Source organism: Chanodichthys erythropterus, chromosome 17 (assembly GCF_024489055.1).
Source record: "Chanodichthys erythropterus isolate Z2021 chromosome 17, ASM2448905v1, whole genome shotgun sequence".
Lineage (NCBI taxonomy): Eukaryota > Metazoa > Chordata > Actinopteri > Cypriniformes > Xenocyprididae > Chanodichthys > Chanodichthys erythropterus.
In genome coordinates this window covers 9,509,349-9,531,389 of record NC_090237.1, presented here as the reverse complement: position 1 = coordinate 9,531,389, position 22,041 = coordinate 9,509,349, and the positions used below count along the sequence as shown (strand labels likewise).

At 36.5% G+C, this 22,041-nt stretch overlaps 1 protein-coding gene across 6 annotated transcripts in view; it reads right to left on the bottom strand.

Moving 5' to 3' along the window:
* The window catches only part of slc7a1b (solute carrier family 7 member 1b), a 29,626-nt gene continuing 7,585 nt past the window's right edge, over positions 1–22,041 (bottom strand). For 3 of the 6 annotated variants that reach the window (XM_067365862.1, XM_067365864.1, XM_067365863.1), the window contains exons 2-12: positions 14,452–14,911; positions 12,803–12,961; positions 12,546–12,711; positions 12,165–12,298; positions 11,813–12,035; positions 9,417–9,556; positions 6,084–6,186; positions 3,639–3,847; positions 3,358–3,509; positions 3,163–3,271; positions 2–1,532 (exon numbers count right to left, since the gene is read on the bottom strand). In XM_067365862.1, the coding sequence (XP_067221963.1) occupies positions 1,354–1,532; positions 3,163–3,271; positions 3,358–3,509; positions 3,639–3,847; positions 6,084–6,186; positions 9,417–9,556; positions 11,813–12,035; positions 12,165–12,298; positions 12,546–12,711; positions 12,803–12,961; positions 14,452–14,821 (1,944 nt within the window). In that variant the 5' untranslated portion in view covers positions 14,822–14,911 and the 3' untranslated portion in view covers positions 2–1,353. Of the gene's footprint in view, positions 1,533–3,162; positions 3,272–3,357; positions 3,510–3,638; positions 3,848–6,083; positions 6,187–8,865; positions 9,003–9,416; positions 9,557–11,812; positions 12,036–12,164; positions 12,299–12,545; positions 12,712–12,802; positions 12,962–14,451; positions 14,912–16,960; positions 17,113–22,041 lie in introns of those variants that run through there. The other 3 variants (XM_067365866.1, XM_067365865.1, XM_067365861.1) reach the window with 3 other exon arrangements.

Sequence of the window (22,041 nt, the reverse complement as noted above, 5' to 3'; positions counted from 1 at the left end):
ATTAAGATGTATATATGAGAAACGTTCTTTACAAACAATAATTTATTGCAAGAAAAACACCAAATATTTATAAATGTACAGTTCTCTTAATTTCTTGACATGAACAAACAAACATATATATTTTTCAATTACTTACAATACGCTGCAGAAAATGTACTGTGAAACGCAATGTTTCTGCAAATCTGTTGTGTTGTGGTTTTTAATGCAAAATATCAATGAGATGATGCAGTTTATGGTGGATTTGCTATTCATAAAACGATCAAAATCATGAATTCTTTGGCTTGTTTTTGGTTTTGTACAAATTAGCCGACTAAAATATGGACAATAAAGTATAATACAAAAAAAAAAGTCAAAAAATACTGTACAAAAATGTGTCGCCCAACACCAGATGCAAGTTTTAAAAAGCTAACAGAGAATGAACATGCACACAACCGCAGAATGAAAAGGAAATGGGCCAAACTGGCATTACATTCCCTCTGAATAGAGATTTTTCCCAGATCATGATTTGGTCTTTTTTTCCCCACCCAAGGGCTTGGCAACAGTCTCATAAAAGTCTGAAAAGTGGCACTAGACTGAGATCAATCATTGGTGTCCGCTGCTAAAAGTCATTTTCAGTGCAAGTAAACATCAGCACTATCAATCAAAAAGGGTGGGAAAAGGCACTGGACAGTTACAGACTTACACAGAGGGGGGTGGGGTGGGGGGGTGGGGGGGGGGACCACTGGCTTGATTTGCAGCACACAAAAAAAACTCACACAGAGAAATTGATTCAACACACCTCAAGTCAGCTAAATAAATATGTCAAATGTTATATAAAAATTAAAATTAATTCAGAAATTTCTTGTCAAGTTGTGTAATTGCCAGTTGTTGTTTTTCTGCTTCCTTGTTTTAAAACACTATGTAACCAAGTCAATTTTATATCGGTGCATCCCTAGAATTTAACATACAAAATGCAAACCACAAATTATGGGTAACAATGTGATATGTCTGTGTTTTAAAAAGCATGATACCGACATGCTACAAAAAATAAATAGGTAAAAAATAAACCAACCAGACAGCGGAATAACCACTTGTTCTAACAGTGCAGTGTACATCCCTATGTACACAATCATTAATGCTGTCCTTCACTTTTTACCCGAATGATTTCATCTGATAAACAGAATTCATCACAAGTTGCAATGCTGCTTAAATGTGCTTTAGACCTACAGTAACACATAAAGGTGCTTTTCAAAAGAGAAGCATCTTGAATGTCAATAGCAGCTCTGCGTTTGGACGTTTTGGTTGTCGTAAGTCACACATATCGGTATAGCGAGCACACATTGGCATCCTTAACAGGTCATTTGAAGTGCATTCTCAAGGGTCACTGCTCTCTTCTGCGTTGGCACTGATCCCGTTGCTCAAGAAAGCCTCTTTCTCAGGTGTGGCCGGTTCGTTTGTCAGTTTGAAAATGGTGTTGTTGTCTTCTGTGTCGTTACGGGCCAAAGCTGCCTCTGTGCTGTGCCACATCCCATAGCCAAAATAAATAATAAAACCTGAAAGAACCCAAAAAAAAAAATTAAATTTCATTAGTTTAAATTATTAGACAGAACTGTTAAGCAAAACGTGAAGTATATGAAAAAAATATAATTTGTATGGAGTCAAATTAATGCCTTAAAGTTTTGCACAAAAATAAAGTTTTGCAAAACACAAAAAAGAATTGAGCAATAAAAAATGTTTTGCAAACAAAAATAAAGAATTACAAAGAAAAAATAAAGTATTGAGCAGAAAAAAAATAAGTTTTGCAAACAAAAATAAAGAATTACAAAGAAAAAATAAAATATTGAGCAGAAAAAAAATAAGTTTTGCAAACAAAAATAATAAATTGCACAATAAAATAAAGTAGTGCAAAAATAAAAATATAATCAGTTACAAAAATCAGTGACAGCTGTAATCCTAATTTTATCTTTGCCACATATTTTTCATGCTCAAACCTACTAAATCATTTGCAACGCTCATTTTATTCTGCGTTTCAGTCAAGCGTGCGCTCACGATACCGGTTTTCTTTTGCGCTGCACTTTTCTGTGCGGATCTCTTTATGGCACTGGTTTGACGTGGGGCTGGAGTCAAGAAACGGGGGCACGCCCCCGCGAAATTCATTGGAGGGGAACGTAATCAGCGACAGGCGAAATAATTCTTTGACATGGTTAAAAATAATGAACGGTTTGTTTTTGTTGGTTTGTTTAGCATATGTTGTCGCCGATATCAAGGAATGGGGGCACGCCCCTGCGAAACACATCAAGCATAGAGACAGCGCATTTATTATAATCTGAAAACAATCCAACCGTCTCCAGGCTGCCTTCTTGTCTTTTCTGACTCATTACAAAAAAAAAACAGAACAATGCCTAAAAGCTGCTGTGTGACAAGGTGTACAGCTAACAAGCTAAAAAACCCAGAAATAAGTTTTTATAAGCTGTCGACCCCAAAACGAATGTTTAAGGACACAAAAGTGGATACAGGCGGTGAGACAGAGCGCAATGGGTCATATTACTATAAGAAATGCATTGGAGGGGGTCGTAATTGGCGACAACATATGCTAAACAAACCAACAAAAACAAACCGTTCATTATTTTTAACCATGTCAAAGAATTATTTCGCCTGTCGCTGATTACGTTCCCCTCCAATGAATTTCGCGGGGCGTGCCCCCGTTTCTTGACTCCAGCCCCACATCAAACCAGTGCCATAAAGAGATCCGCACAGAAAAGTGCAGCGCAAAGGAAAACCGGTATCGTGAGCGGACGCTTGACTGAAACGCAGAATAAAATGAGCGTTGCAAATGATTTAGTAGGTTTGAGCATGACAAATATGTGGCAAAGATAAAATAGGATTACAGCTGTCACTGATTTTTGTAACTGATTATATTTTTTTTTTGCACTACTTTATTTTATTTTGCAATGTATTATTTTTGTTTGCAAAACTTATTTTTTGCATTAATTTGACTCCATAAATTTGCCTTTCTATTACTAGTACAGCCTAAATCAGTTTATTTTACAGATTCTGTTCACTTAAAGTTCAAACTTTCACAGCAATTCATTTCTAAATGAGTAAATATGTAAAATAAAATAAAATGTATATATATTTTGGCTTTCAAAAAAACTCATATCAGTCAACCACTAATTGACTTACCTATGGCCATCCAAATGGCGAAACGCATCCAGGTGCCTCTGTCCAGCTGCATCATCAGGTACACGTTAATGAACATACTGAGGACAGGGAGGAACGGCAGCAGAGGAACCTGGGTACACACATAAACCCACTTTACAAACCACTATAAGAAGAGAGTATAAAATGCTCTGTATGTACTTGCAGGTGTGCATTTACCTTGAAAGACAGTTTAGTCTTGCTCTCAGGCTGCCGCCATATTAACACGGTGATGATGACGCAAACTACAGCCAGAGCAGCAAGAACCGCAAGAACCCAGACCTGAAATCCACCCTGAACCGCCACGACACAGAACACACACACCAGGACACCTGCAGAAGGGGAAGGGAAAGGGTCTTAAACTGTCAAGTCAATTCATTGTTAATTGAATTATTTTAAAATAATCACTACTCAAGGCTACTGAAGTCAATAGGTTAAGTATGCATCTGCATGTGTCTGACCTAATACACTCGTGCAGATGTTGACAGTGAAGCCAGAGAGACGAGAGGGCTCCTCGTTTTTGGGGAACAGAAGGTTGTTGAGGGTGCAGATATCTTGAGATCCAGGCACAAAACTAGCGTTGCTGTCATTGATGGAATCAGCCTCCGTTTCCTCCTGACAACTGGCTATCTGATACTGGACATTCACACTGGGCTGCTCTGGTTGGTATCTGAAAGAGAAAGTGTGTGTGAGACGGAGAGATATGAGTCTACAGCTTAATATGAATCAGAGTTATTATTATTATTATTAACTAAAATTAAAACCATCAAAATTACATACCGACAGACAATTATTCAGAGTGATATCTACCGATAATATAATGATAATTAATCATTATATTTTTAATTATTATATTTTGAAAGAAATGCAAATAAAAACTCTCTCCATTTCATCAACTTGTTTCAGATTAACTGGTATCAGTTATAAACAAACACATTACTCAAATTAATATTAACACACATTAACTAAACTCTGAAGATTAAATTATTATTTCTTAACTTTCTGAATGCTCTTAAAGGGTTAGTTCACCCAAAAATGTAAATTCTGTCATTTATTACTCACCCTCATGTCGTTCCACACCTGTAAGACCTTCGTTCATCTTCAGAACACAAATTAAGATATTTTTTGATAAAATGCGATGGTTCAGAAAGGCCTGCATTGACAGCAAGTTAACTTACACTTTCAATGCCCAGAAAGCTCCTAAAGACATATTTAAAACAGTTCATGTGACTACATGGGTTCAACCTTAATGTTATGAAGTGACGAGAAATACTTTTTGTGCACCGGAAAAACAAAATAACTTTTCAACAATATCTAGTGATAGGCGATTTCAAAACACTGCTTCATGAAGCTTTGAAGCTTTACGAACCTTTTGTTTCACCAAAGTCACGTGAAAAATTTCAATGGTTCAATGGTTTGGCAGTTTGATACATGCTCTGAACCACCGATTCGAAACAAATGATTCGTGAAGCTTCATGAAATCGCCCATTACTACATATTGTTGAATAAAGCCGTTTTTTTGGAGCACAAAAAGTATTCTTGTCACTTTATAATAAGGTTGAACCAGTGTAGTCACATGAACTATTTTAAACATGTCTTTAGTAGCTTTCTGGGCATTGAAAGAGCCATTGGATTTCAACAAAATATATCTTAATTTGTGTTCAGAAGATGAACGAAGGTCTTACGGGTGTGGAACGACATGAGGGTGAGCAATTAGTGACAGAATTTTCATTTTTGGGTGAACTAACCCATTAATTCATATAATTACTATTAATATTGAACATCAAACTGGTTTCTTAGCATTTTCTTTACAAAGCCCAAATGTTGTGCATTTTCCTGCCCTCTTTTGATTGACAGGATATATCGGCCCTGACTATCAGCTGTTTTTATACTATATTCCGATAGCGTGAAAATTTGCTTTATTGGCCGATACCGATTATTGGCCGATATATCGGTGCATCTCTACAAAAAAACGAATAAAACTGGTAAACAAAAAAAATACTAAAAGTTATAAATGAAAAGAGAAAATAGAGGAAAAAAAAATCTCAATTTAAAATCTTAAACTAAAAAAAAGAATATCAATGATACTAAAATAATAATGATATGAATACATTTATATCAGGGTTGTAAGTTTAACTTAGTGTGATTAAGAAAATAATGCATAACAATTATCACATCCATAAAAATGGAGCGAAAAAACAAAACAAAACAGTGTGTGCAATGACCGTCTGCAGACATACCAAACATTCATTTTATGTGAAAAACTTGCTTCCTAAATGTTTAATCACCTCTTCTCTAACGAGCCTACTGTGTTTTAAATTATGGGTGGCACTTCCGGTTTGGGGAAGTTCCACACAAAAAAACTGGAACAAATCATTTCAAATCCCAAGGTTGCGCTACAAATAAATCCTTTTCCGTAAGTTTGACTGAATGAGCTGTAAAATGTCCTTCATGTTGTGCGTTCAGACATCAGGAGAATAACGTAACTCTTGGTATTATAACATATAATATCTATGGCATGAGCTCTTTTCAGGTTCTGCTTTCTTTTTCTCCTGATTATTTTCTTTTTTCCCCCCTTTTTATTCTGCTGTATTAGTATGGAAAAAGAGACACTGCACATTTGTGGTCTGTTCTCATGATTTCATTTCTAGAATCTCCCAAATGCACTAAGGATTTCTTGTTTTTCTCCCCAAATTCTGAGTCTCTGTCCAGATTTGTTTTCACATAGATGCTTTAAAATGTAATGGTCTCCCTTTTCACTTCTAATCAGCAGTGTTTACTGGAATGTTTCTAAACCAGGTAAATGCAATATATATTGGCTGTCAAAATTATGGAAATCAGCTTAATGTTCCAGTTGAATCATGGGGTGTGGGGAAAAAGGTGGTTAGGAGGAAATCAAGACGTACCTTAAGACTAAAACACAGGCCGCAACTAGTGTGTAAGCCAGAAGAGTGCCAATGGACATGAGATCAACCAGATCTTTCAGTTCAAACAGGAACGCCATCACCGCTGTGGAGGGAAGAGGAGCGTTTACTGCAGGAGAATGATTCAGCACTTGTATATGAATATTAATACAGTACTGTTCAAATGTTTGGGGTCGGTAAGAAGTCTATTCTGCTCACCAAGGCACACATTTTTTATCAAAAATACAGTAAAAAAACAGTGATATTGTGAAATATTACCTTTTAAAAGAACTGTTTTCTATTTGAATATATTTTAAAATGTAATTTATTCCTGTGTTGTAAAGCTAAATTTTCAGCATCATTACTCTTCAGTGTCACATGATCCTTCAGAAATCATTCTAATATGCTGATTTGCTGCTCAAGAAACATTTCTTCTTATTAATTATGAAAACAGAAACAGTGCTGCTTCATATTTTTGACTTATTCAAGATGATTTGATCAATGGACAGTTTAAAATAACAGAATTTTTTGAAATAGAAATCTTTTGTAATGATGCAAAAGTCTTTACTGACATGTTTGATCAATCTGATGCTTATTTGCTGAATAAAATGACAAAATTCTTAAAATAAATAAAATATCTTACTGAGCCCAAACTATAGAATGGTTGTTTTTGTATTCGTGTTAATATTTATAGTGAATAGTTGAAATATTCTTGTGGCACATGAAATTTAAAAATAACCAACAAGTCAATAAAAATAGACAATATATTAAAATGTTAAGAAATGGTTAATGAGTTGCCATATTTAAAGTGACTCCAACAAACTGACAATGAACAACATTTACTGATGTAGATTCTGTGTGCCTTGTATAACATTTGACAATTGACATCCTCTCTTCAGTATTGCCACACATCCTGTTTACAGTCCCTCACTTTAAACTCACATCGAAGGGCTAGTCCATCCAAAACTGTATATTAATGAAATCAAACAGTTTTGATTTCCGAAAACGTCCATTGTATTTTTTTCTGTTACAAACATTATTCAAAATATCTTTTGTTCCGCAGAAGAAAGTCATATGGGTTCGGAACAAAATGACCACAATTTTCATTTTTGGGTGAACTATCCCTTTAAGGGCACTGATCATATATTTGAATTCCAAAAAGGTAAAAATAAAATGTACATTTAAGATACATTTCAGCACTAATTATCAATACAACAAAGTTAAAATAAGAGGTAAGATTAAAAATACACACTGAAGTACATGGTATAATTTCTGAATATACTGCAATGAAAAATTACATTTATAGGGTTAGTTCACCCAAAAATGAAAATTCTGTCATTAATTACCTTCATGTTGTTCCAAACCCTTAAGACTTTAGTTCATTTTCAGAACAAAAATCTGAGAGCTTTCAGTCCCTCAGACAGCTACGCAACCAACACTTAACGCTTCAAAAAGTTCATAAACAATCATCGTAAAACTAATCCATATGAATGGAGCAGTTTAGTCACATTTTTCTTAAGAGGAACGATCACTTTATATGATGAACAGATTGAATTTAGGCTTTTTTCACAAGGGTTTGATCATAAATTTATTAAAGAAAAAAGTGGCATTAAAGGGTTAGTTCACCCAAAAATGAAAATTATGTCATTAATGACTCACCCTCTCATGTCGTTCCAAACCCGTAAGACCTCCGTTCATCTTCAGAACACAGTTTAAGATATTTTAGATTTAGTCCGAGAGCTTTCTGTCCCTACCTTGAAAATATATGTACGGTAGACTGTCCATGTCCAGAAAGGTAATAAAAACATCATCAAAGTAGTCCATGTGACATCAGTGGGTCAGTTAGAATTTGTTGAAGCACTTTCCATTGAATTGATTCCATTGAATTGATTCCATTGAATTGATTCCATTGAATCCTTTCATCTGTCGGCGTTGGTAATGCACTTTTCCGTCGCCGTGGATGTTTTTGGACATTTTGAAGCATCGAAAATACATTTTGGTCCAAAAATAACAAAAACTACGACTTTATTCAGCATTGTATCCGGGTCTGTTGTCAATCTGGGTTCACGACTCCGCTGCTTCTTCTTTCCTGTTTGATGGCAGTTGGCATCCAGCTTATTGGTGCATTACCCCCCCTTCTGCTCCGGAGTGTGGTTCACGACTCCACAGTGACACTGCTGATGTAAGACGCTGTTGACGTGTTATCCGGTGCGCCAGAGCTTCGTTTACAGTCTGAGGGAGACGCACACTGTATTCAAACTATTCTACATTGTTTGTATTTTGGTATTGCTATATTTTTTAAAATGGTGCGTAAATGTGCATGTCACGGATGTCCTAATCGCCAAAAACAACCACGGCGACGTAAAAGTGCATTACCAGCGCCGACAGATAAAAGGATTCAATGGAATCAATTCAATGGAAAGGATTCCGGAAGAGAAGACAATGCTGAATAAAGTCGTAGTTTTTGTTATTTTTGGACCAAAATGTATTTTCGATGTTTCAACAAATACTAACTAACCCACTGATGTCACATGGACTACTTTGATGATGTTTTTATTACCTTTCTGGACATGGACAGTCTACCGTAAATACATTTTCAAGGTAGGGACAGAAAGCTCTCGGACTAAATCTAAAATATCTTAAACTGTGTTCTGAAGATGAACGGAGGTCTTACTGGTTTGGAACGACATGAGGGTGAGTCATTAATGACATAATTTTCATTTTTGGGTGAACTAACCCTTTAATCCTTCTAAAAATTGGGTTAATCTTTTTCTCCTACGCTTACCGGACAGAAGCCCAGCCACCATGGTGGCGATGACGGGTGTCTTCCTCTCACTGACGCGAGACAGGAAAGTGAAGATCAGACCATCATTTGCCATGGCAAAGATAATGCGTGGCAGTGGGAACATGGAGCCCAGCAGACTACACAAGCAGGGGAGGGAGGATCAGTGGATATATGATCTAAATCTGAACTTCAAAGACGCCTCAAGCCTCACCACCAAAACTTTGCATATAGGAGAGCAAAGCTCATTATACTCCTTGTAATTCGGCTCCTCAAATAGAAACTCCACTTTAAATTTATAACAGTTTTGCCTTTGGTATTTCTGCTAACTGTTTAATGTCATTGCTGCGATTCTCTGAACATAAAAAGGCCTGAATATAGCCTATTTTTAACACACAGAGGTTATGGGTCAGTTCTCTGGCATTGCTGGAGTTTAGTGGATGAGACAGATGCTCAGTCATATTTAGTCATGGTGCATTTTGAGAGGATGTCTCACATCACTGTGAGATCTGTAAAGGAGCGAGTCTGTTAGTCATTTGAATGAGCATCCTCACCTGCCACTATGCCTGATGTTATAGTGGCCATTATGGGCGTTTTGGATTTTTCACTGATGTTGGCCAAGAACTTGAAGAGCAGCCCATCTTCAGCCATGGCCCATATTACACGGGGCATTGGGAACATGGAGCCCAACAAACTAGATCAGGGGAGAGAAACAGATTCAAGCCATGCAATGCAGTTAGCTTGTGCATTTAACATCTACTGAAGCTAATTAGCTTTAACAAGAAGGAAAAAACACACTGGGTTTGCATTTAAAGGGTCATGAAACTCCAAAATACATTTTTTAAGATCCGACATCCTATACACTACAAGTCGGGGTTTGCAAAAGATTTCCATTTTAAATAAAAGCTGTTCTTTTGAACTTTCTATTCATTACAGAATCCTGAAAAGGATCCCAAAAAACATAATGGGTTCCAAAAGAATATTAACCATCACAACTGTTTTCAAAATTGATAGTAAGAAATGTTTCTTGAGCACCAAATCAGTATATTAGAATGATTTCTGAAGGATCATGTGACACCGAAGTAATGATGCTGAAATTTAGGGCTGGGCAATAAAGCCAAAAACATTATCACAATATAGCCGCTTATTATAATGTAATACAACACAAATAATGCTGTGCATGCGTGTTGACCATCGCACTGGCGATGCCATTTCTGTTGCCTGTATTACAGCAGGCCTATAGAAACTACAGAATATATTTTCTGCCTTATTCTGTGATACTGTACAAAATCCATCATAACTTAATTTTATGATTGGTTTTAGGGCTGAAACGATTAATCGAGTTACTCGATTAACTCGATTACAAAAATTGCTCAAGGCAAAAACTCTGACTGGGGCGTCACTCTTCCGCACACACGGCATTGCGTTTTTGTTGTCAGGTGGGTAATTTGCAGAAGGTGCAATCCTTTTTTTGTAATGTTGTATTAAGAAGACAAAACTAAGGCCAAATGGCCTTTACTATTTAAGTTTGTATTCATAGTTTTACATGTTATACATGTTTTACAGTAAGTTGACTTAACTGTATTGTTATATAATTGTTGGCACTGGCACTTATAAACACTAAATGGGTAAAAATTGCAATAAATAGGCTTAGTTTTGGAGCCAAATGTTGGAGTTGGAACCAATACCTCTGTTTTTTTTTAGAAATAAAAGCCAAATGCTTGATCATTTTACAGCCACATCATTTTCGCTATGCATTATTTGTTTTGGTTGTTAAAAAAAAAATCAGATTAATCGATCGATTAAGTGCTAGATTAATCGATTACAAAAAGAATCGATAGCTGCAGCCCTAATTGGTTTATGTACAAGCACTTGTGCATTGTCATAAGAACAATATAGGGAAAAATATGATAGAATACTTGTTATTGGTTAAATGTTCAGCAGGTGATTTATTTTCTAATTAAAAGCAGGAGATGAGGAAAAAATAAAACCTGTCAATTAGACAAAGGAACAATTCTCACTTGGCAAAATCACGGTGACCCGTCTGTGGCACGTTAAGGCTGCGATGCGGCTACTGGGGCTGATCCGCAGCCACTAATCAATGCTTGTGTCACGGCACGGTTCACAAGCGTCCCAGAAGCAGCTTCGCTAAAAAAACAGGAGCCAAGTCTATTTTTGATGGACACCGCATCCAAGCCGTGCAGCTCAAATACAAAATAAGGTCAAAATAATACCTGTGTAGACTCCCGATCATATTTCACATCACTAGGAGGCCAGAAATTGACGACAAAAGATTCTAAGTTGAAAAACTTGAAAATCTTCAAAACTGGACTTTTAAGTGTATTAAATTCGTCTGTAGTAGGCTACAGCAAAAAGTAGGCCATAGCTATAAACAACGTCAGACAGGCAAATCTTGTGGTCTCACGAATCCAGCCTCTTCTGGTGTGAGCTGACACCGCGTAGAGGACGCAACACGCCACAGAGGTGTGCAGTGTAAATAAGGGGTAAGAGTTTTTCTTGAGACACTTTGTAGGAGGAGTTTCATGACACTTCAAAGCATTTGAAACACAATATTCAAATTATATTAAAATGAAACATTACAATTACTTCAGGGCATTGCAGTTGAATTAACTTTAGTAGTAAATAAATTATTAGGTTCAAGAGGTCGACCGATATATCGCTTTTGCAGATTCATCGGCACCAATAATCAATTTCTGCAATTGTGGTCATCGACAGTAATCCACACAGACAGTTTTTCCTGGTTGCGTCTGCTGCTGGAGCAGCTGAGAAGGGTCAGTTGTTATTACACAGTACAAAAGTGACCTCTAGAGGCAAAATAAAAAATAGCTATATTTATCGGTAAAATACAAGTTCCACGCATCTTTAAGCCTGACAGTTGAGGCATTAAAGGGGTCATGTCATGGAGAGCCAAAAAAAAAAAAACTCCTACCTGGTGGATAAAGCACAAAGTGAACCAATAGCTACTGCATAATTCGCCCCTTCCCAGCCCACATATTTGAAGGCCACGGGCAGAGGGCTGTTGTTATCCAGCATGTAGTATGGCATCATCAACGTGAGGGCAGCTGATACACCGAAATAAGCGACGAAACAGATGAGAAGTGATGCTACAATTCCAATGGGTATCGCCCTCTGAGGATTCTTCACCTCCTCACCTGAAAGCAGAGAAACAGAAAAAGGCTTTATTTCGACAGGCAGCAAAAACTTAAATGTGATTTTTTTTTTTTCAGAATGTGTCTCAGAGCAGACTAAATAATTTTTGTGATAAAAAATTAAAAACGCACCTGTTGTGGCGATACAATCAAACCCAACAAAGGCATAGAAACAGGTCGCAGCACCAGACAGAACTCCAGAGAAGCCGAACGGCATGAAACCACCAACACCCAGACTCTCTTCAGACGGCAGCTCCTCCGATGTACTGAAAATACAAACAAGGACTAAGCTACTGCATCTCCCCCAGACAAACAAGACAATAAAGACCATTTTTAGGAGCATTACATTTTGCATTTGAACATTATACGATTACGCTAAACATAATCCCATTTTTTCTTTCGATTTTGATCCAAAATAAACCTGAGACATGTTCTGAAACAAAATCCAGATTCCACAAAATATACTGTGTGTTTGTATAGCTGTATCAAAAGAATATAAAAACAGTTCATTACTTTAAATAGGATGTGTGGTTGAGGATCTCTTTAGGATCCAGGTTCCAGTTTTTGAGGGTTCCTTTGATGAGGCCCGACACCACCACAAACATCAGGACCAGAACATTGATGCAGGTGAACACCTTATTGACCAAAGCGGACTCCTTCACCCCAAACGCCAACAAACCTGCAGATCATCCAAGAGACATATTTATTTGTTATTTGTATGAACAAACAGATTGAGGCATATTTGTGAAATCTGACTCTCAATGACTTGCCTGTTAGCAGGAGGATGATGAGCACTGCAAACATGTCCGGATACTCCGCTAGCACTCCCGGGGCCTTCATATTCATGTGTAGCTTACAGAAGCTCTCTATGTGTTTCCCAATGAGCTCATCAAAGGTCGCGCTCCATGCTCGAGCAACACTGGATGTTCCTGAGAGAGGGAACATTATAATTGTGGTCAGGTGATATGGGATATAACTAGGGGTACACCGCAGAATCTCGATCTAGAATGATTCATTCTTTACAAATAAAGATATTCAAGTTATCGGGGGAAAAATCCTGTATTTTTTTTTTATATTGCAGAATTTTTTCCCCCCAATATTGTGCAGCCCTAATTATATTGTTAATTTTGAAAATTATTTCAAGTAGCAGTAACAGACCCTGTACTATTTGAAGCATTCTCACCTATGATTAGGGTTGCAAAGGGGCGGAAAGTTTCCACTTAACCTTGGGAATTTTGGAAATATTCCAAGTTGGAAACTTAACAGGAATTTATGGGAATTAATTGGAAATTTTGGGAAATGTATATTAATTTATAACATTTATATAAAAAGTATCATATAAAAACAAATATAAACATTTCGTTTGATCAAAACATGAAATTCAAAACATTTATTCAGCATTCAATTAATTATAATTCAGTAAATATGCAAAATAAATATATTTTTATTGCAGCAATTGTGTTATTTCAGTGTCACATGATCCTTCAGAAATCATTCTGATATGCTGATTTGATACTCAGTTATTATCATTGTTGGAAACAGTTGTGCTGCTGAATATTTTTTGTAACCTTTGATACTATTTTCAGGATTCGCTGATTAATAAAAAGTTAAAAAAGAAGAGAATTTATTCAAAATAGAAATCTTTTCTAACAATATCACTTTAACAATATATATATATTTTTTTAACAATTTCACTAAATAAAAGTATTAATTTCTTTCAAAAAATGGTAAAAGAAAGATTACTGACCCCCAAATTTTGAATGGTAGTGTATATTGTTACAAAAGATTTCTTTTTTAAATAAATGCTGTTCTTTAAAAACTTTTATTCATCAAAGAATCCTGAAAAAAGTATCACAGGTTATAAAAAAATATTAAGCAGCACAACTGTTTCCAACATTGATAACGGAGTATCAAATCAGCATGTTAGAATGATTTCTGAAGGATCATGTGACACTGAAGACTGTGAGTAATGATGCTGAAATTTCAGCTTTGCATCACAGAAATATAATATATTTTTATGTATATAAAAATAGAAAACCATTATTTTAAATTGTAGTTATATTTCACAATATTACAGTTTTTTTTTCTGTATTTTTGATCAAATGAGCATGTTATGGACTGGGGAATGCACAGTGCATGCAGGGGGTGTGGCCTCAATAGCCCTGCAGTAAGTAGTGTGCTGTGTGAATGTGATTGAGGAATGTGCAGGGTAAAAATTTAACTAAAATGACATTAAATATGGTTGTTTTAACCAAAATTATGCTGCAAGATGTTCTTTTCAACTACATTCAAGTACCCTGTTATAGGCTAACCTGCAATTTTGCTAATTCCCTGTTTCCTGTTTTAATTCCAGTTAATTCCCATTAATTCCCATGGAAAGTTTCCAGCTTTGGAAATTCCCGGAATTTTGCAACCCTACCTATGATATAAGACAGGATGAGGTTCCAGCCGGTGATGAAGGCCCACAGCTCGCCCACTGTCACATAGCTGTACAGATACGCAGAGCCCGTCCTGGGTACACGTGCTCCGAACTCAGCGTAACACAGTCCAGCCATAACTGAGGCCAATGCTGCAATCAGAAAGGACAGTACGATTGCCGGACCGGCGTTTTCCCGTGCCACGGCCCCAGCCAGCACGTAGACGCCAGCGCCCAATGTGCTGCCCACTCCGAGTGCTACCAGGTCAAAGGTGTTGAGACATCGGGAAAGCCGAGACTCTTCTGTGCTGCAGTCGACCACCTTCACTCGCAAAAGCTGCTTTCCAAATACTTTTAGGTGTGCAAGGACCATGTTGATTTCTTTAAGCACTCAGACACACACAAGCACACACACGCTCACACACGCACACAAACACAAGCTCTTTACGGTAGTGCCAGTGACCTGGAAGAAGAAAGATTGAGAGAGAGTGATTACTATTCTGATTTACAGTCCATTAAAGTTTCTAAACTGAAGGTTATTAACATACTGCATTTTCAAATTTTCAAGTTTGTGCAATTGTTAATGTTATGAAGCGACGAGAATACTTTTAGTGCGCCAAAAAACAAAACAAAATAAGGACTTTTCAACAATTCTAGTGATGGGCGATTTCAAAACACTGCTTCATAGCTTTACGAATCTTTTGTTTCAAATCAGGGGTTCGGATCGCGTATCAAACTGCCAAACTGACTTTGGCACTCCAAACAACTGATTTGAAACAAAAGATTCGTAAAGCTTCATGAAACAGTGTTTTGAAATCACCCATCACTAGGTATTGTTGAAAAGTCCTTATTTTGCCATGTAAAAAGTATTCTCGTCGCTTTATAACATTAAGGTTGAATCACTGTAGTCACATAAACTGTTTTAAATATGTTTTTAGTAACTTTCTGGGCATTGAATGTGTAAATGAACTTGCTGGCAATAGAGGCCTCACTGAGCCATCGGATTTCATCAAAAATATCTTAATTTGTGTTATGAAGATGAACGAAGGTCTTATGGGTGTGGAACGACATGAGTGTGAGCAATTAATGACAGAATTTTTCATTTTTGGGTGAACTAATCCTTTAATTTTAACATTAGCTAAAGATTACATTTAACAATGTTATTAAATTATTAGTGTTTTTACAGATTAAAATGAGCATAAATGAAAGCAATGGTAATCTAAAAGTACAATTAAATCACCGATATTATTATAATATTAGTTAAATATATATGTAAAACTTTCATATATACAAACTTATGTAGATTTCTGCATTCAATTCAATCAGCAATTAAAAACTGTACACTAAATCGCTCTAGCTTTAACTGTAAAAACATCAAAATATTTGTTTTACAAACAATTCTAAGATATACCGTTGCATTCAATTTAATGCGACAATTCAAAATTATTTGTTAAACCATTCTTGCATTAACTGCCAATTCAAAACTCTAGGGTATATTGTTGCATCATTTTCAGTTTGATTATTCAAAATCATTTTTTAGACCTTTATTAATCAATTTAAGTTTTTCCGCCCATTTACTTTTAATTAGTTACTGTATTTCAGTTTACAGTTTTATTTCAGTTTTCTTAAATATTTTAGTTTTATGAAATCAATAGCTATGCAAATATTCAAATGAAGTATCTTATTAAATGATGCAAGCAGCACGATCCTGACATAAGCCTTCCTGGGAGAGTCACAAGAGTGATGATATTTGAGCCTGGTACCTCCACAACCAGCGTGATTTCTCTTACTCATCGTTACTGTAATAGACGTAAGCCTAAAGCAGACTGGAGTTAAGCCGAGGTATCGCTTGAACTTTACAGTAGGATCTTTTTATAAACACACAAGTGTGGCGCTAACGTCAGAGATCATATTCAAGCAAGACATGTAATAAATAAATATACTGTATACACTAATAAAAATGTGTGCTTATTCCCCTTTACAGTTTCAGGAAACAGGACACTATTTTATCAGCTCAGGATATGTGTGTCATTCTTACAAAGAAATATATGAAATAATATTATTTCGCAGAAGGAAAACAAAGAATAATTTGTACAAATGATCATTGTTTTCTGCAACACAATACAACTTTTTTAAATCTTAAAGGCCTCAAAACATTCATTTTTCTTTTGATTTAAAGGTGAAATGTGACACTGACACGTTCCTGACTGACTGCATTAGATTCATCCATTGGTAATCATGGCTAAAACACAAACACTAATTCACAATATTCCCTTCATGTTTGATTACAGAAAGAAAAGACATCAGAAGATAATTTAGTCTTAAGTAACCATACTAAATTTGAGTCTCCCAGAAGGCCACTGTAAAACCCTAAAGCATCTACAATAAATTAGTGCCACTGCATCATTTACTGAGAGCAAAACTAATAACCGGTTTCATGGGAAACTCAAATAAGATAAATAGAAAGACAACAAATCCACCAAGACTCTGGAGTTTCAAATCCTTTTCTTACCAACTCAAAATATCAGAGCAAGGAAATCCCCAGAATATGAATAAAGTCCTGTGATTCTTTTCTCTGAGCTCTGCTTTCAGTTCAGCACCTCTTCCAGGTGTCAAACACAATGAGGATTTGTAAAGTAAAACCTTTGATGGAGCCGTCTTCTCTCTTAACTCGTAATAAATACAAGCAAGGGGAGGTGTTCAAACCCGTGTCCGCCTGTAGCAGGAGTCGCATGCCTTTGTGGCAACTAACTCATTCAAAGCTCGGGCCACAAATAGCACACCGTGAGGTCACGTGAAGACCAGCAGCTGCGGTGGTCACGGAGGCTCCTGCATTCACTCCATCAGCTCTCTTGACTCTAGTTTCTGCCTGCCACTGCCACAAAATACCACTGACATTTAGGGGATAGATAACATTTAGGGATAGATAACATACTTATACTTCTCTCATACTTATTTGCTTTGAAATAAATTAAAGTGAAAATGATTTACCCGTCACTTCAAACCCATTCTGTCTGGTTCTCGAATCTGATTGGCTGATAGCCATGCGATATTTCAGTGATAACAGCACTCCTACTGCCTTTTCACCGTTTGTATCACTCCGCTTGAAGTGACCGTCATGGCGGCCGATCAAATCAACCGTAATTTTTACAAATACTACTTCTTGTACCACGAACTGTAGTTTTAATAGTTTTTTAGGCGAGAATGTAGTTGTTTAGACCTGAAATATGTGACTCATATTTAATAACAGAGCCTATTTTACAATTTGTTTTGACGTTTTCGGAGATGCGAGCTCGAGTGCGTCAGCGGCCGTTCAGTGCTTCTGTAACCGCCGAAAACAGCTTCATCTCGGCCAGTGCCTCGGGGATTTGCCGCTGGCTCTTATAGTGGTTAAACACGAGACATAATTCAGTTTGAGTACATAGAACGGGCAGTCTTTGGCCAGTTTTCTTATTGATCTATTATTTGTTACAGAGCAAGTCGAATTGTGATATATTAAATTTGATAATAATAAACGTTACGTTACATCCTTATATAGCACATTGACTATAACTAGACGGGACATATCAGACTCTTCTCCGCTTCAAATATGTAAAACATTAAACTTTATAAACATATGTTTTTTGAGTAAAGAAAACGCTTTACAATTTTTTTTCCAAACATCAGATCTTTATTTATTTACCTTTGCATTGCACAGAGGAGATGTCCAAACTGCGTGCGCACTTCATTCAGAGGTGAGGCGGATTAATGAGGCTTGATTGACAGTTTGAGGATCCAATGGAGTTAGGAGGTTTTGTCACAAGCTCTTTAAAATCCTTTTCATTCGTTAAATATTTGTAAAACCCACATACCAGCGGAAATGGTGACCTATTTTTTAATAACTAGTGCTTTATGTTTGACTGAACTGTACAATTGTGCTTATATGTTATTCAATAAATATTATTTTATATAAATTTGTCCATTAAGTAATATGGATTGAGTGAACATTACATTAATACGCCATTAGATGGCAGCAACACTTTACAGGAGAATTAGTCAGTGAGTCACAAGAGACTTTTAAATTGAAAGGGACTTTTGCAAAAGGAAGTTGTTTTAGCGCTGTGGTGTTATGGATGGAAAATTCCCAAAGCTGAAAAAAAGACAAATACAAAGAATGCTTACCTCAGCGGACATTCAAACGGACTTGTATAAAGGATATAATATCATGGACATCGACTTGATGAATGAATGTAATGCAATATACCAGACACAGGTAATAGCCTACTCTCTCTCGCTCTCTCTCTCTCTCTAATACTGTAGAAAATTCAATGTGCTTCAATGAAGCGACTCAACGTTCCTTCGTTACTAGTTCTAAAGTGACATTTTAGAGTTAGCAACGGAGGCTTGGTTCAACTGACAACTTGAGTTTTGAAACGTTCCTTCGTTACTAGTTTTGAAGTGACGTTTTAGAATTAGTAACGGAGGCTTGGTCCAACTGCCAAATTGAGATTTTAATCCATGGCGGAAGGAAGTAGTGCTGCACAAAAGAGGGTTTTAAAGACACTCTGTTGTTGTTCTTATTTATTTACACACTCGTGCCGTCGAACTGTTGTATAAACGCAATATCACACTCGTAGCCATGCGATATGGCTGTATATCAGCACGCTGCGATTACCTGCGGCCTCGTGCCTACGGACGAATCACAGCGTGCTGATATACAGCCATTATATATATATATATATATATATATATATATATATATATATATATATATATATATATATATATATATATATATATATATATATATATATCACGAGGAGCCATCGGCATTTCATGGGACAAAGCCGAAACCACTGCGGCCGATCGAGCCTGTTGGAGGAACTAAAGATTGTCGATTTAGATTCTTATCGATTACAACAAGGATAAACTTTTTTTATTTATTTATTTATTTTTTTTAAGTATGACATTTAGATATGCTTGATATTTATTCGGTCTTTTTGCAAAACATTCTGTTGCAGCTGATTACCATGAACAAAAATTAGCAGCCTACAGAAAAATCAGCAGGCTAAAGAATGCTTATATGAGGAATATACTGTTATACATGCGTTTTCGTTCAGTGTACTTTCACTTTAGACAAAACTGATTTTTTTTTACATCACTTTCTGTGCATTTGTTCGTTTAAGCTCAAGATGATGCAAAAAAGCTCAATTCAGTTTTCGCGCACAATATGAGATGCTTTCTGTGTGCACGCTTTGGATGTGCACAGCACAGAAAACAGTGAGCGCCAAATTGAGATTTTGCGTGTTCTTGCGCTTGAATCGTTTAAAATCCCATTAAAATGCACACACCGGAATGAGTGGAACTGAAATGCATGTCTTATCGAATCCACGATTCTTGAAAATTTGGAACCTGTTCTAAAATGGAAGTTTTTTGCTACCCAACCCTAAATATTTCGATCAACAGTTTTGCATTTCCCAGGGGAATGCAAAACATTTGCGAGCAAACATAAATGTAAATGAAGTTTTTTTTTTTTATGTTTTTTTAAATCAATTTTGTTTTAATTGTTTAATTAAAATGTAGCAATCAAAAATTGTCAACTCAATTGAATTCATAGAACTTCACCAATTTACTAATTATCTGAGGTTGTTTTATCAAATTAAATGGTGAAATGCTGGTGAAGAGACTCTCAAGGTGATGATACAGGGGACAACTTTTTGAGCTATGTTGCCAAGCGATGTTGCTTCGGTACTTTCCCACTGAGAATAGCCAACAAATTTCAAACTAAAGTGTCCAGATAGAAATTTGTTGTCCATTTTCAATGTGAAAGCGCCCAAGCAACATCGCTCTACAACATTGCTCAAAAAGTCGCCCCGTCATCACCTTCAGAGCAGCTTTAGAGATGTAGTTCATGTAGAATGTCCTCATATAGTAAGAGGGCAGATACTGAAAACACTATGGGTCTCATTCATGAAACACGAGCAGAACGAATTTTTGTTTAAATCGTGTGTAAAGGGGTTCTGGCGTAAATTTTCGGATTCATTAAAATGTTTGTATTTTCCAAATGTTAGTTGGTACGAAAGAAATCTACACCTGCTCCCAGCCACGCGTAAATAATGCGTTTAACATCCGAACGTTTTGCTCATTAATAAGGCTGCATTTTAATTCACCTTAATAAGGTACATTACACAGCATTTTGAAAAAAAATATTATACATAGTAATTACATATCTTTTTACTTTTATTGTGAGAGCCAGTAATAGCATCTGCAAACAGAGCACTTTAATCAAATAATTAATTGATTTCAATAGGGCTGGGCAAACTAATGGCCCCTTAATTGTTATGGAAATTGTTTCCTATAAAATGGCCAAAATCCTTCGTTTGGTGTCATAATGTGATGCCCATATATAGTTGTCAGTCGGATTTAATGGGCGGGATTTATGGTAATTGAGAATGAGCGTGCACGCGCGTCCCATTTACGACGGATTGGAATTCATTAACACACACATTTCACTATCACTTCTGACGTTTACAAAGTATTTGTGAATCAGGAGAAGAGTTTTCGGGAAGGTCTCTTTACGCGCAAATTACTCACATATTTACTCATATTTTTACAAATGTTTCATGAATGAGACGCTATGAGTGCCTCACGTAAGACATGCACAACATGCAGACTTCATAATTAAATAGCAATATTTTGAAGTTACCGAGACCATAAAAACCTGCAACACGCAGATTCCACGCATTTGTGCAGCGCAGCACGGCTCTCTCACGTTGTATGACGGGACAAAAAAACTAGCTGTCCAATCTGGCTCCATTCACAACAGGTTTTTCGAGAATGCAGTTATGAGTCCTGAAAATTTACAGGTGAGAGTTAATTTATGTGGTTATCACTCCCGTAAATAACTGTACTGGGTGTGAAAGTAACCTTATGAACAACACAAATACACCACTGACAACCAAATTCTGTTGCTGTGTGAACATGGCTAAATACAAAAAATGAATTAAAATAACAAATCTCTTTATTTTTAGTGGTTTTGTCTCATTTTAAATCCCCTTGGCTCTTCTGCATATTCTCAATGGATGCCAGTCGACTTTAACATTCATGTACAGGGGGCTGTTTATTTGGAGAGAGGGTAATGGAACAAAGCCTGCTTATACAGCCTAACACTCCTATGTGGCAACACATGATTGCGCAAGGTGTACTGGAACATCTGCCATTCACAGCCTTGATGAGCATATCCACTTTAAAAGGCCACAGCAACACAGGCACGGAAACTCATGCTTCTGTCGAGTGTTGTAAATCCAGTAAGTGGGCTGGGAGAGGGCCTTGCCCCATTTTCCACCAATCACAGAGCACCAGCAGAAACGGGAGGCATCTGAACACATCAGCCGGTCACATTGTCTTCACACACACACACACAAACCTCTTCAGTGAGGTCACGATGCCCAGGTCAGTTGACATTGACTTTCTGTTGAGACGATTGTAATCATCTGATAAAATCAAGTACATGCCTCAGATTCCTCAGTGCAATCTGAAGTTCATCCAGTACAACTACAACATAATGATTATTAAAAACAAATGCACCGTATGTGAAACAGAAAACAACAATAG